Below are 14,533 nucleotides of genomic sequence, written 5' to 3'. Positions count from 1 at the left end.
ATTCCGATCTTGTTTGGGAAGCTTGGTGGATTTGTGCATCAAGGTTGTGTGTTTTTATTTTCTGTGAAATAGGAATACTCTTCCCCCTGCACTTTCCTTACAGGATTGAGGCCAGAAGGGATTTCTGAAGCACTGAAAAAGATGTAGCTGTAAAATATTGCTGTCATTGCAAGCGGTTGCCGCTGTGCACTGCTACGCTTTACAATGGGTCAGTGTTAGTGCTGCGGTTTGTCACCCTAGAGAACATGGATAACGTTAAGTCAAATAGAAAGTAAAATAAGGCAGTAGAAGTGTGCTGGACTCTGTCCCTGCAGGTGTGTGGAGCACAAGGCACGTTCCAACCAGAGTCCCAGTCTTGCCTAATTACAAGTTAACGTTCAAATTGTACACTTAAAGGTGTGGTATCTGCTTGTATTATGTAACTTTTTTTAGTACCCGGAAAACTTGCAGAGGTACCTGGTTCATGTGTCAGCCAGAGCCCTTTTTGGATGGTATTTACCCTCCTTTACTGACACAGTTTAATACTGAGGTTTGATATTCTTCCTAGATAAGTGTGCAGAGTTCAAATTCAAGTGAGGGGAGGTCATTCTCAGGGTGTAACTGCTGCTCTAATTCACTCGTCTGGCTTAGATGTCGTCACCCCAGCCTTGGATGCTTCAGGAATTTCTCATCCAGAAAATTACATCAGAATTGTTGCTCTTCCATCCGCAGAGTGAAAGCACAGATGGTTTCTTTTCTGTATTTACTATAAAGTAAATAAGTTACAGCTTGGTAATCAAGAGCTTTCAAAGGAAGCATGTTCCTGCTTCTGTCGTGATGCTGAGAATCCTAAAAAGGGACTAATTTCCTTTGCGATAAATTCAATCAGACCATTATCTATTGCAAGGGAACTCGGGTTTGGCACCGTCCTTGTAAGAGTTCTTCCTTCATCCCAGCACCTTAACGGAGTTCTGGAGAGTTGACGTAGTTCGGGCTTACAATAAATAAATCTTTAGTACCACATTACTGGAGGGATTGAAAACTGCAGTTACCATCTGCACAGGCAGAGCTGGCTTGGAGCTGCAAGGTAACCCACACAGTTGATGTGTTATATGCGGTACGGCAGCGCTGAGCTCTCTTCATTCCTCCCAGAGTAAGGAATTCTTGTCCAGCTTGGTCTCTGATAGGAAAGTTTAGTGAAATGTTTCATCTCTTGTGGTTCCTCATCCTCTATTCTGCTGCTCATGTGCTGCGCTCAGAGGAAGCACCTGTGTGAGGGGGATCGGATGGCAACGCAGTTAGAAATTAACTTATCTCCAGTGATTAATCCCTGTACCTGAATGCCTGTATGTGCAGACTCTTCAAAGGGTCAGAATAATCGAACGTATCTTTTCATAATGAAGGTGTGGTTGCTTTGTTGATACTCCCTGTGGATAACACTGCAGGATTTATTTAGCAATTCTAAACTTGGAAAGAATTTAATGATGATAAATGTGCCTAACAATGCTTTTAAGCTTAAATATTAACTGGCCTAAAAATAAAATGTCAGTTGTGCTCTGAGGATTACTGCTTAAAAAATGGTAGTGATTAAAGCTTACAACACTTCAATCTAGATTTTGGTAGATTAACTGGACTTCAGAATGTAAACTGACAGGATCAAGTGTGCCACTTATTTAAATAACCATTTGCTTTGTTTTTAGGGGGAATCTGTAAAGTATTTCTTGGACAACTTGGATAAACTTGGAGAACAAGTAAGTTCATTTTTTTCAGTCATGAGTTTCAAGTAGTCTTTGTGATCTCTGGGTTTTAAACAGATGAAATGTAATTAATCTCTACTCAAATAACTTTAGTTAACTTTGTCCCATTATCTCGTCTGTTCATCACTGACGTCAAAAACACAGGGCAATGCAAGGGCCAAGAGACTTTCTGGAAATAAAATGTGTCGAAATTGAGCAAAAAACAAGTTACAAATGCTTGTTCAATCAGAAGATAATGAAAGTCGCACTTCAGTGTTAATTGATATCAAAAAATGACTGCTTTTCTTTTTACGTACCCTGTTAGGAGCACTGTGTTACATCTGCACAGGTCAGTGGTACCTTCTAGTAGTATCTACTTCAAAATAAACAACTTGGTACAGAATAAAATCTGTTTTCTCTGGGGAAAAAAACCTGAAATTTCTATAGAACACTTTTCTATAGAAATGTTGTTTACTGCTCGAATAATGAAGTTGTAGAAATGGCATGTGGAAAAACCGCCTTTCAAATGGGATGCTTGCTTGAACTCCACGGGGAGGCAGTTCCTCCATGGTCATTTCCAGCTGATGGCTAACAAATGATGAAGGAATCCAAACCACTTCCATTGAATCTTGTTACATCATGCTTAATTTCATTTTTCTTTTTCTCTTAAAGAGATAAAAATTTAATTCTAAGCCAGACTGTTGTTCTGCTTTGAGCTGTCATTTGTTTTCTAACTGGAGCACTGGTGATCGTCCTGCAGAACGCGTGTGCTTCCCAGATATCTCGCTTGAGAACTCCAGTGTTCACTCTCTGAATTTTGATTTGGTCTGGAGTTATAAGGCTCATTATACAAGAACCACATTCACTTTAATGAACTGCTAAACTTTCTGCTGCTGGTGGATTTCCCATGGTCTTTGAGTCCGATACCACTTTAGTTTTGAAGGGTTTTTTTTTCCTCACACGTGCGCATTTGGTTAAAGATTTTTGCAGCTTCTTTTCAAAGTTCTCTATTAGAAACCTTGGTCCATTCTTTGATTAAAGTGTGAAACTTGAAGTCACACTTTTTTTTTTGTATTTTTATACACATACACACACTTATTTGAAGTCTCAAGTTGCTGTGGGAGCGCCAAGCTCTGAGTTACAGCTTTTCCAATTTAAAGTTCAATGGTGTTGAGATACAGAGGGATTCTTCAAGATCTGCTCTCACAGAGAATGTCAGGTCTTGGTGGAACAAGTGCTAATGAAGCTTTTTGCTGAGTGAAAGATTTGATAGGTTCTTTTGGTTTATTCTTATCTATATGCAAGATTTGTCTAATGATTATTTCCCCAAACTGTATTAATAGAAGTATTTTACTGGTTTTATCTGACACAACTGGGCTGGCCTGCAACTATATTGCTTATAGACAGATAGACCTGCAATTCATGTGTCTCTTGCCAAAAGCAAGCTGATAAGTGCGTATAATGTTCAGATTTAATCACATCAGCAAAATAAGAATATCTGGCTGGCATATACACATGGGATCAGCTGGATTCCTTGCAACTGTTTGTTGTTATTTCTACTGCCAGTGCAGATTATACGTATTCAAAATATCTCATAGACAGACATTGCTTTCCGTGGTGTGATTGGATCTTATTCATACCTTAAATTCTAATGTTAACTAAGCAAACAGTGATGTGATAGCCAGAAGAGCTGCCTGGTAACAAAAAGACGTCCGTTAAAAGAAAACAGACTTGGGTGCATTCGGGGAAGGAGACAATTCAGGAAGAAAGCACGTGTTCTGAGTCAATACTAATGTGTATCCTTGGGAAGAGCTGTGCTTGCAGGTAAATAGTGCTGTGCAAAAAATAAAGGAAAGACAAAGCAAAAACACCAAACCTTTCCATCCCCCCCCCCCCAAAAAAAAAACAAAACCAAACAGAAAAACGGAAGGTGAAAAAGGAAACAGTCAGCATGGAAGACTGGGTGAAGTGTAGGAAAGGAGAGTGTGCTTGGGGATGCTTGCAGGAAAAGCACCGACTGATGATGGTGAAACGCTGAAGTACTCACCCAGTGCTGCAGTCTTTGGATATGGAGAACGGGATCAACTGAGAACGGGGCTAGTTCAGAATTGCTACGGGGGCAAGCGGCTAAATCCCAAGAATGTGGATGTGAGGGACAAGACATAATCATCCTCCAAAAATATAGCTACAGTACTGGGAGATTTCTTAGTTGTTGTAGTATTTAGTTTCCTGTAGCCAGACGATGGCTGCGTACCAAGCACTTGACTTCCAGGTCCCTCGTTAGCTGCCTTTTGCTTTGGCATAACCATTATCTGGTATAAAACACGGTGGCTTTTCTGTGCATGTAGGGCTTGAAAGCACTTGAAAGGATTTTATTTGTGGTTGCAAGTGTGGAAGGAATTTTAAATGAGTAATAATACTTGAGAGGGAATTTGTCAGGAATTTGAAGGATAAGGTCCTTGTTCTTGAAAGCTTCACTGAATAAACAGTACAGGCCAACTCCCAGAAGAGTTTGCTTTGTGCTTTTATCAGTATTGAAGGTATATATGGGTTTGCCTATCATATTTATTAATTTCCTTCAGGAATTTCAGTCACTCCTGAGCTTTCCTAAGACTTTCTGGTTTTGTTCTGAGGACTTGAGACTAGCTTCCTAATAGCAAAAGTTTATGTGGTCCTGTTTGAAAGAAGGAATAAGTGTTGAACCTGTGACGTTCTCTTACCTGAACATTAGCAGTCAGCCTTACTCAAAATCTCTTCATATGTGCCTGGTGACGTTTGATACAGTTATTGCTCTGTTCCTCTGATTTTTCTCCCTCCAACAATTTTTGTTAGAAAAGGCCCAAGATAAGTTTAAGAAATAAAGAGAAAAATCTTATTAGCCTGTAAAGCTGCTTCTTTTAGTCAGACAGGGAGGTGGATGCACGTGTCTGTTGCTCAGTTTGCAGAGAACACGATGCTGCTTTGGCAGTTCAGCTCTGCCGCAGATTTAGATGATGCAGGTTTTAGATGTGCAATAGTACTACGGCAGAAAGTGCAGGGTGGGGAACCTGTGCTTCAGAGAGCCGCTTTGCAACCCTGCCACGATAAAAATCAGGGCCTTAGTCATGGGCAGCTCGAATCAAGAGGCCCAGCCAGGAGTTCAAACAAAACAGTCTCTCTCTAGCTAGTTTCACTTTTGAGCTTGCTTAGTAAAGCAAAGTGATCCTTGATTATTTGGAACGTTACACTTTCATGATTTTTAAAATTGCTTTCTTAAAGGCTGTGGATCAAACTTGCCCAGCTCTCTTCAACTTGGAAACCAGTATTTGAGTTGCCATGTAGTTGTGTGTTTGTTGCCCTCGCCCCAGCTTGTTGGTTGAATCAGACTTTCTGGACCATGGCTACACATCTTTATAAAATCTCCAAGTCTGGTGACTGGCACTGTCAAAGGAAGATTGTAGATCATTCACTAAGAGGACATCAGTGTTCCAACTCTGAAACCTAAATCAGTCTCTCTGAAGTTGTGAGAAATGCTGGAAAAATGTAAGGAAGAGTTTCCATAACAAGTGAACAACAAAGCTGAACTTCAGCATCAGCCAGTGCTGTGTTATGGATGCACTTCTTAAACAGCAGAAAGACGTGGACCATATGCAAAAGTGTAATTCTAAGAATGAGCAAATCCCCAATTTCCTGTCAGCATCTGTATCCGTTGATGGTGGCTGTTCATGTAACAGTCAAAAAAAATAGGATAAGTGGGTTTTTACTGTTTAATCCTGGGGGAAGACGTGGGCTGGAGAACCCAGAACATGGGAGGATCTAAGTGCCCACAGTTAGACCTGGGATACTGCTGTGGGTTACTGGTTTCAGAAACCTCTTTTAGACCCTGTTTGCTGCATTGCAGTGTTGGCAGCCAGTGTGTTTCCCACCCTTCCGGGAAGAGGGTGAATGAAGCATCAAATAATCCAGAATGAGGGGAACTGGCACAAGGAATCGGTGGGACACATCTCAGGCTGTTTGTGGGTTCTTGTCACATGGCAAATGGAAAGTTTCAATTCTCTGGGGTGTGTGTTTTGATGTAATATTGGGTATGTTCCCTGCTTTGGAATCTAGATCCTTCCAAAGTGCTTCAGTGTCAGCATATAAATACTCAAAACCTCGTGCTGTTCCTCTGCGAGCTTTTCTCTTGATTGCAAGTCAGCTGTGATCACCATGCCTGTGACTTGTATCCTAATCGGCAAACTCTCCTGTATTTCTTTTTCTTTTTAGGATTATCTTCCCTCACAGCAAGATATACTGCTGGCACGAAGACCCACAAAAGGGATCCACGAGTACGACTTTGAAATAAAAAATGTTCCTTTCAAAATGGTTGATGTAGGTGGCCAAAGGTCAGAACGGAAACGTTGGTTCGAATGCTTTGACAGCGTCACATCGATACTCTTCCTTGTTTCCTCAAGTGAATTTGACCAAGTGCTTATGGAGGATCGGCAAACGAATCGCCTTACGGAATCCCTGAACATTTTTGAAACAATAGTCAATAACCGGGTTTTCAGCAACGTCTCTATCATTCTCTTCTTAAATAAGACGGACTTGCTTGAGGAAAAAGTACAAAAAGTGAGCATCAAAGACTATTTTCCAGAGTTTGAAGGGGATCCCCACTGCTTAACAGATGTCCAAAAATTCCTGGTGGATTGTTTTCGTACTAAACGCCGGGACCAGCAGCAGAAGCCCCTCTACCACCACTTCACCACTGCTATTAACACAGAAAACATCCGGCTAGTTTTCCGTGATGTCAAGGATACCATCCTGCATGACAACCTCAAGCAGCTCATGTTACAGTGATGTGCAAAAAGACATTTTCATTGGAGTAACTTTTGTGTGTTGTGGGTTTTTTTTTTTTGTATCTAGAAGTTTACAGCAGGAGTAGAGAAATCCAGATCCTGTCAGACTTCTTGATATGTGGCTAAAAGCTGCTGCTGAACACATTATTGCCAATTTCTGCAGAAATTCAGGCTTAATCTCTTCCAGTGTAGCTTCAAGTCGACTCATAGCAGACCTATGTCTAAGTTACCTGTAAAGTGATAAATTTGACCTTTCAAGAACATGTATATTATCCTAGAAAATTCATTCCACCTTCAGAATTCCCAGTCCAAACTTCAATGAAAGTGTTGCAATTGTTAGACTGTGGCAGTAATTTAAGAGGAGGAGAAACTTCCCATCTAACTCCATCATGAAGACTGTGACACCATAGCTGACTTACAATTTCTCAGGTCTATTGTTGGTTAGAAATCCCATAAATCCCTTGCTGGAATCAAGTGTTTGAAGCTACAGTTCCTGGGCGTAATGTACATCCCGTTTAAGTATAAATCTTTGCATGGGTTTTGACTAGGAGATGCTTTAAAAATACTTAAATTGGGAGCCTCAGATGTACCTGGCAGGCAGTACTGATGCAGGCAGGCGTCTAGTGGTGAGGAATTAATGGCACAGTACACGGTTTCACTCTCTGGCCTTGTCCGTATGTCCTGCAGCTGCGGCAAAGCCCAGAGCGCTGGCGTATGGTCCTCTCAAAATTCTCATGTGGGAAGGGGGAGCAAGCGCTAAACTTGTATTTCTTATCTTCACTAGCCAGATGTTACATGGAGGTACCTTACCTGCTCTCGAAGAGCTTTAATATAGCACCAGTTTATTTTTATTTCATGACTTCTTACAGCGTGCCTCATCTTAATCAGCAAGCATTTGGTGATGGGTAGAAGTACTTGCAAACCTAAGTGCCTCCTTGTGTTCTGTCCTACGATATTTTCAGTGGCCTTATGTGAGCGTCTGTGTTCCCAGCAGAGGCCTTGTGTACCTGACACCGTGAGCTGAATGTTTCCTTCTGAAGGAAAGAACGTGTCACAGCAGAACGTGCCTCAGATGGTGAGGTTCTTTCTGTGACTTTCCAAGTGGGTCTAGAAATTCTAAGTGTACTTGAGCCAAATACGTTGCACAGCATATTCCAGAATGCTGCTTGTGACTAAGAGTATTTTACCAAAAGTTCCATTGCAGTGTCATTTTTTTATTTTTTAGGGAGGGTGTTACTGTTGCCATGTAAGTAAAAAACCAACAACAGCGACAACAAAAAATAATAATAAAACATACTTCTTGCCCAGAAATCCTCATGCACCACACAGCATATTACAGAATGAGAATAAGCTGTGAGCTTGTGTTTTAAAAAGCCGAATTCCCCCCAGCCTGTCATGTGTAGGTAGTTCAGCTGTGCCCCGTGGAACCAGCCAATTCCTGTGGATCATCATGCTGGCCAATGCTTTCTCAAATGAATTTTTATTACCGCACCGCATGTGTGGCAGGCGGTGACACGACATTTTCACTGCTGGAACATAGGAAAGCTGCCTGTCTTTTGACCTTAGCCGTTCACTTACTGTGATTGTAAGTTGCATTAACATCTCTGTACCTCGTTCTCCTGCCAGTAGAAGGGGAATAGTGTATTTTTATTTAGTTAGGTGCTTTGAAAGGCCTCTTTTTTTCTTTTTTTTTTTTTTTTTAAATATCATCCAATGAGTAGTCATAGATTAGTCTGCAATTTCTGTGATAAGGCACTATTTTGGGAGGAAAGAATTCTGAAAATAGCTTGGGAGAAGTCACAGTGCATAGTTGAAACAGCAGAAAGTCTGGGTGCGACACTGATGTCAGGATGATTAATATCATCTTTAGATGGAGATATTTAATGTAGATTTTGCCTCCTTACTGGACGTCGATATGATTACTTCTGGTTTGATGTCTTCAGGTCATAGGTGAGCAATTCAAGAAGGATGATGAGGTAGAGGCCTCAAAAAAGGCTACTGAGGCTATTTAAAGGATTGGACCAGGTGCCTGCGCTGGGAATCAGTTCTCCGTGACCCTCTTCGGGGAAGGGTGACAGGTTGATTTGGTTGAGCTATAAATGCTGCACGAACAGACACCAAACCTGTCCTGTTGCGTCCAAGTCCACTGCTGGAAAGCACAACCTGAACAAATCCAGGCCCTTGTTTGCCAACGAGAGCAGTAGGTTTGTTTTTTTCCATTGCTGACAGTTGTCTGAACAAGTTTCTTTTTTTGAAGAAAGACTTTTCTCTGCCCTGATTAAAATAATTAATTTGGAGAGTGTCTGTAGTATGTGTTTTGCAGGGCGTCAGACTAGATGTTTGCAGAAAAGACTAAAGACTGGAGAGGAGGTGATATGAAGATTACCAGGAGCTTGTCTAAGCAGATTAGTTTATGTAAAATATCGATGAATTTTGTGTCAAGGGACCTGTTAATTTACCAAAGATCCTCAAAACTGATGTCAGTCCAAGGATATAGTCAGCACACCGAGGGGAAAAATATCAGCAGGCTTCTCCCCTGAACAAACACACACACAACCATGGGTTTAATCCTTTCAGATGACTTTCCTGTGAGCACCAGGGCTGTGAGGTGGCAAGGGGGACCCCGCAATGCTGGGTCACTTCAGACAGAGCGGGCCCTGGTACATAAGCACTATATGAATCTCAGGCAGAAATGAGTTATTTTAATTAATTGACTGAGTCGAATCACTCCCGCTTCTTTAGAGGGGTGAGGTAATGAACCTTGATGTAAGTGTTTACACGGTTCCTATGTGAACAGACTGGCCAAACAAACCGAATCAGCGTTGGGCTTTTCCATCTTCAGAATGACTCTTCATGAGCTACCTGAAAAGGAGCACAGCACGTACTGGTGTATTTCTTTTGTGATTTATTTCTAAATATGATTTCTTTATAGCAGGTTGTAATTTTGGTACAAGAGCTGAAGGATTGGTGTTTTGAACAGACTGATTTCTATGCTGTAGCAAACTAATGAGTCACAGTTGGTTAAGAGTAAAGCTTGTTCGTGCAAACCAGGCTGTGGTACAAGGTCAGGATGTATTTCCAGTGAAAGTGGGAAAGCAGGTAGAAAATCAAGTTTCCCAAAACTTTCTTGTTTCTCTTTGGTGGAGTGAGCTCTGCTAAAAAGATCCCTGACCATATGGAGATATATGGAGATAGCGCACCGTCTCATACAGCCTTCGTGTACTCAGGGGTGAAGTTTGTGTTTTAGCGACTGTTCCCTGCTGCAGTGTGTTAAACCGAGTTGATTGATACCCAAAAACTGTGGCCACTCATCAGGGCTTTAAAAATTTCACTTTTTTAATATGTTGTACATGGGAGCGTAAGCCATCAGTTTGTGTAAAACTTCAGCTTTCTTCTAGAATATCTGCTCTAAAAAAAAAAGAGGGGGGAGTGGTCCTTGATCTCAGAGGCTGTACATTGGACTCATTTGTCTAGTAAGCAGCTTTAGATTTTGCCCATCAGAATTATTGTAGCAAATTGCTCGGATGAGGTGGGTGTTTCAAGCTTGGTGACACTTGGCGGGAACCGGTATTTGTGATCAGTCCTGGGCAGTTTGGTCCAACTGCAGCTGCTCATCGTGGTTGGGAGCAACTCGCCGCGTAAAGACAGAGAACTCGGCGTGGTTGGTGTGGCCATGGCCGGGACAGCTCCTCGGTTATTTCTCTTTCAGGAAGGTTGCAGAAGGTTCATTTTCCAACAATCACATTTCCTGTTTCAAAACGATCCGAAGTTTCATGCCGTACCGAATTGTTCGCAAGTTAACTTTACAGGTCTTGTCTATTTGATGGTACCATTAACATAGTTTTTTTTTTTAATTACACAGCATTGCAATCCAGTGCCATTTTGCAATTTCTTTGCATTGTACTTGAAAATAAGTTGAATTGCAGACTATTTAAAACCGCTTTCCTGCGCTTTCAGTAGCAGTGAGAGCTTACCTTACGTGAAGCCTTTATGTAAAAATATATTTTGTAACAACCTCATAGATCTTTAACAAAACCAAGATTTGTATTAGCTTTGTATAAATGTTTGTGGCTTACAATTTTATATGTTTAACTTTTTATAAACTTTCCAGGGACTACTTTTTATTGTAAATTTTTTTTCCTCCTTGCTTTAGTTTAAGATTGGCAATAAATTATTTCTAAGGGAGGTCTTAGAAGAAAAAGCATCACTTCCTTTTTATAAGACGGTTAAATTGATTAATAGTTTAAAACCTCTTACACTCGCTTGTACATTGCTTTGTACATACTCTCCAAAAGTGTTGCCTTTCAGCTATTAATATTTGCCTTGTGTACAAAAATTACTGACGATGAATAAACATATACAGCCTCAAGTTGGTACTATGAAAATATTTTTTCAAATTTATAACGCGTGGAGGGAACCAACTGATATTTTTTGTTGCTTGGCTAAAGCCAAGTGTTGTGCTCCTGCCACATCTTGTGTTTCAAATAAAATACATAATCGAGTCTCTGCTCTCAAGCTCTTTGCTAAAAGGGCTCGTCCAGGTTCTTTTTCAACCTGATCCCTTCTCTCCAGTGGAGACACAAAAGAAAATTCCTGACTTGCATTTGACAGGAAGTTTGGTACTCAATATTTAAAATATTGATGACACTCATGTGTGTTCTGGCGTAAGCTGCTGTATAAATTCTGTATCTCAATATTGCAGTGTTAGGTGGCATGTTTTTATTTTCTTTTTTCTTTCTTTCTTTTTTGTAAGCTGTTTTCTGCATAAGCCAACCTCTGCCACCTCTGGAAAGGGATCACTGGCCGTTTTACAACTGGCTGCAATATGAACCAGTGTTTTGCAGCGAAACGTGGATTTCTCCTTGTCGCTGTTGATGGACCTGAGATGCTCCATTTTCCAGAGCAGCCCTCAGATCTGGCAGCTGTGCCCTGGACACTAAATCTCTGAAAATACTCCGACCAAGTCATGCTTGTTCACAGAGCCAGCACTCAGCGTTATTTGTCTCGGTAATTGGAATACATGAACCGTACGAATTCTTCGTGTATGTGAACGCTGCTGTGAATTGTTTTCCCCCAGCCTCTGCCTGTGCAGAGCAGTTTGCTGTGGGAAGGAGCCACCTCCTCTTGCTGAAATTAGGATTTGATTCCCATCAGATGACCCGAAACTCAGCTCAGTGAAGTTTTGATTCTGGGTCATTCCTGTTCCTCTGGGGCTGTTTCTGAAGAATCACAGCCTCATCTCCGCGTTTTTTGTGCTGAAACAGTTACATCAAACTAACGCCATTTGCGATGGTGCTCTGATTCTGAAAGCCAATCTCTTTTGGGTTTTTTTGAAAGCTTTTTACTGTGTTACCTTATTTTGTGCACTGCAGTCGGCCACCTGAGGAGGGGAACAACCACTGCCTGGAACTCCTCTGAACAGACCATGGTGGGTTTTGCTAAGCCTAATATTCCAAAAGTGATTGCACCAAGGGCCACGCAGGCCCTTCTAGTTAAGTTCTTGTTGAGTAAAGCCCTGGTTAGAACTGGGTTAGGGGTGTTGTACTGGTCAGCAGTGACAGGCAGGCTCTGGAAACATCACCGGTGGTGTGTCTGATGTCCGGCTGGTGGGGAGAGCCTTCACAAAGCCCTAGATCTACCAAAACACCTCATCGCGTGTAGCTGCATGTAGGTTGGGTTGCCGAGCCTCTTCCTTCCTGTTAAAGCAACCGGGTGCTTACGCAATAACTGACATAAGGGACCGACAACCGAGCGAAGCATCGCCCAAAGAGATGCCCCCGGCAGCAGGAGCCGCATTCGGAGCCGGTTCCTGCGGCGGCACCGGCCAAGCTCTGCGGCTGGAGTGAGCAGAGCCCTGGGAAACCCCTGGGAATGGGGCAGAACGACAAAAAAATGGCTGAGAATGGGGCAAAACAAAAAAGAAAGGTGACAGCATGGAGTTACTTCTGGCCAGCCCACCTAACACCATGTTTTCCACACAAGCCGAAATGTTTTTGCTGTATGTGAAATGTGAATTACTAGATTAAATTAATAAAAACGGTCCAGGTAGACCGACTCCCACGCGGTTCTGCAATAGCATTTTGTTTGTGCCTGCCTTCAGATAGTAGTAGATTTCTGTCCTCTGCTTCCACCCCTTGTGTTTTTAGCATGCTTAAAAACGAGGGCAAGACACTTTTTCCTGCGCGAGTGCAGCGTCCCCCATCAGCAGCTTTCTGGGCCCTGGGATTCACGTTCACTGTTGCTCCTGCAAGATCCGAGCGAGCCCCATTCCAGCCGGCGTGGCAAGGTCCTTGCGTGGCAATCCGAGTTCAGCAAACAACCTGCGGATTATTTCAAGATAAGGACTCGAAACGTCCAGCAGTGGTGAGATGTGCAGCAAGACGGGAGCCGCATGTCCCCCTACATGCAGCCAGGCTGCTCCGCTGCGTTGGAACCCGAGGGTTTGATTAATTGCTGAGCACTCGATGTGACACACGGGGATTTGGGGCTGGCTGCTGGGAGCGCAGGTCGCTTCAGTGCTTGTGGCTTCGTACCAAGGTTAATATTTAAAGCCGATGTCCCCCGGGAGCAGCGGGTTGTGTGTTTGCTGCTCCTCGGGCGAGGAGGCTGGAGGGCACTGGGGACTGAGGCAGGACCGTGGTTGTCAGCAGATGCAGTAAGTGAATAAATCTCATTTCTCTGCCTGGACGGTTTGAAATGTGGTGACCTAGTACGATGACACTGATCAGTGCAGACTGTTTTTTTATTGATCGAGGACTAACAGAGCAGGGGGAAGCACAAGAACCTCTGCATCCAGCCAAGTGACTTTTCCCCACTCCCTATCCCAATATTCAATATAGCGGATCCTGCGGGCACAGAAGGTGCAAACTCCTTTCTCAGGCTTCTTGCACTGCTGGGCAGCAACGCCTACAGCCCAAATCCTGCCCGATTCCTGTTCGTCTCCTCTCCAGCACCAGCCCAAACCTGGGGTGGCTTTTACCACATTGCAGCCTCTGTCCTGTGTTCTCTCTCGTGTTGCTGCAGCCTGGAAGAGTCAACTCCTCCAACGCAGAAGAAAGCCACCCCCTTATCAAAGCCAAAGGGGAAGCAGTAGTGGAAAAAAAATATTGTTAACAGTCCCCAGACGGCTGTCTGCACTGATTGAGAGAATGATCGCCTGTTTCCGTGCTGCCCGTGTACCACGCAAACGATGTTTGTGGGATGACACCAACTGTGACTAATGTACCTCCAGCCTCTCGCCACATCGGGCTGTTATGGCACAAGCGCTTCCACAATTCCGGGGTGTGATCACCAGCCCTGACGTGAGGTTCAATTCCGAGCGCTCTGTGTACCCACAGTCTTTGCCTGGGAGTTGTTCTTTGTTTTCAGCTTTTATGCAAAGAAAAGGCAATGTCTATAAATGTTACGGCTCTTTACGGAGTTGCCTAGGCATAATATTTTACACTTTTTGTATGTGAGCTGATTATTTTACATTAATCCAAAGACTAATGGTGGGAGCAGCTGTGAATTGATGACTGTTTCCTACTGTAGCCATTTTCCCTGAAGAAAAAAGAAGCAAGCCAACAAACAAAAAGCTTAAGTGACACCAGCATTTTCGAAGAGTTATTAACATTAGGATTTGCAGGGGAGCGAGTTGAGCAAGCCTGCAGCAGCAACAGCGTCTTTACATCATGTCTGCTAAAAATTGCCAAGAATTAAGGGGGAAACTTCCTCTTTTATTGGTGCTGATGACCCAGGCAGACTCTCCTCCCCCCTCTCTCCCATCCCCATTTGCAGAACTTCAGGAGAAAAGGGGATGTGATGCAGCTCGTGCCCAGCAAAGCAGGACCGTGCAGAGCGATGGTACCAAATATTGCTAAATATTTTTTGCCAGCACGTAGCAAGTCCTAAATCCTCCTCTGCTTTCCAGTGAAATGTTGCCTTTCGTTGCACTTGCAGTGAAGTGCACGATCATCTCCACTGTCTCTTATCTGGGGGTGCCACTGGGGTAAGGGAACATTT

At 42.9% G+C, this 14,533-nt stretch overlaps 1 protein-coding gene across 1 annotated transcript in view; it reads left to right on the top strand.

Annotated features, from left to right (window-relative positions):
- The window catches only part of GNA13 (G protein subunit alpha 13), a 28,056-nt gene extending 17,166 nt beyond the window's left edge, over positions 1–10,890 (top strand). The window contains exons 3-4 of the mRNA XM_065647931.1: positions 1,680–1,730; positions 5,961–10,890. Coding sequence (XP_065504003.1) covers positions 1,680–1,730; positions 5,961–6,533 — 624 coding nt within the window. The 3' untranslated portion in view covers positions 6,534–10,890. The remainder of the gene's footprint in view (positions 1–1,679; positions 1,731–5,960) is intronic.
- The last annotated feature ends 3,643 nt before the right edge of the window (positions 10,891–14,533 follow it).

Source organism: Caloenas nicobarica, chromosome 18, assembly GCF_036013445.1.
Source record: "Caloenas nicobarica isolate bCalNic1 chromosome 18, bCalNic1.hap1, whole genome shotgun sequence".
Taxonomy (NCBI): Eukaryota; Metazoa; Chordata; class Aves; order Columbiformes; family Columbidae; genus Caloenas; species Caloenas nicobarica.
Note: the sequence above shows the minus strand (reverse complement) of the source record. Positions and strands in the feature narration are given on the sequence as shown.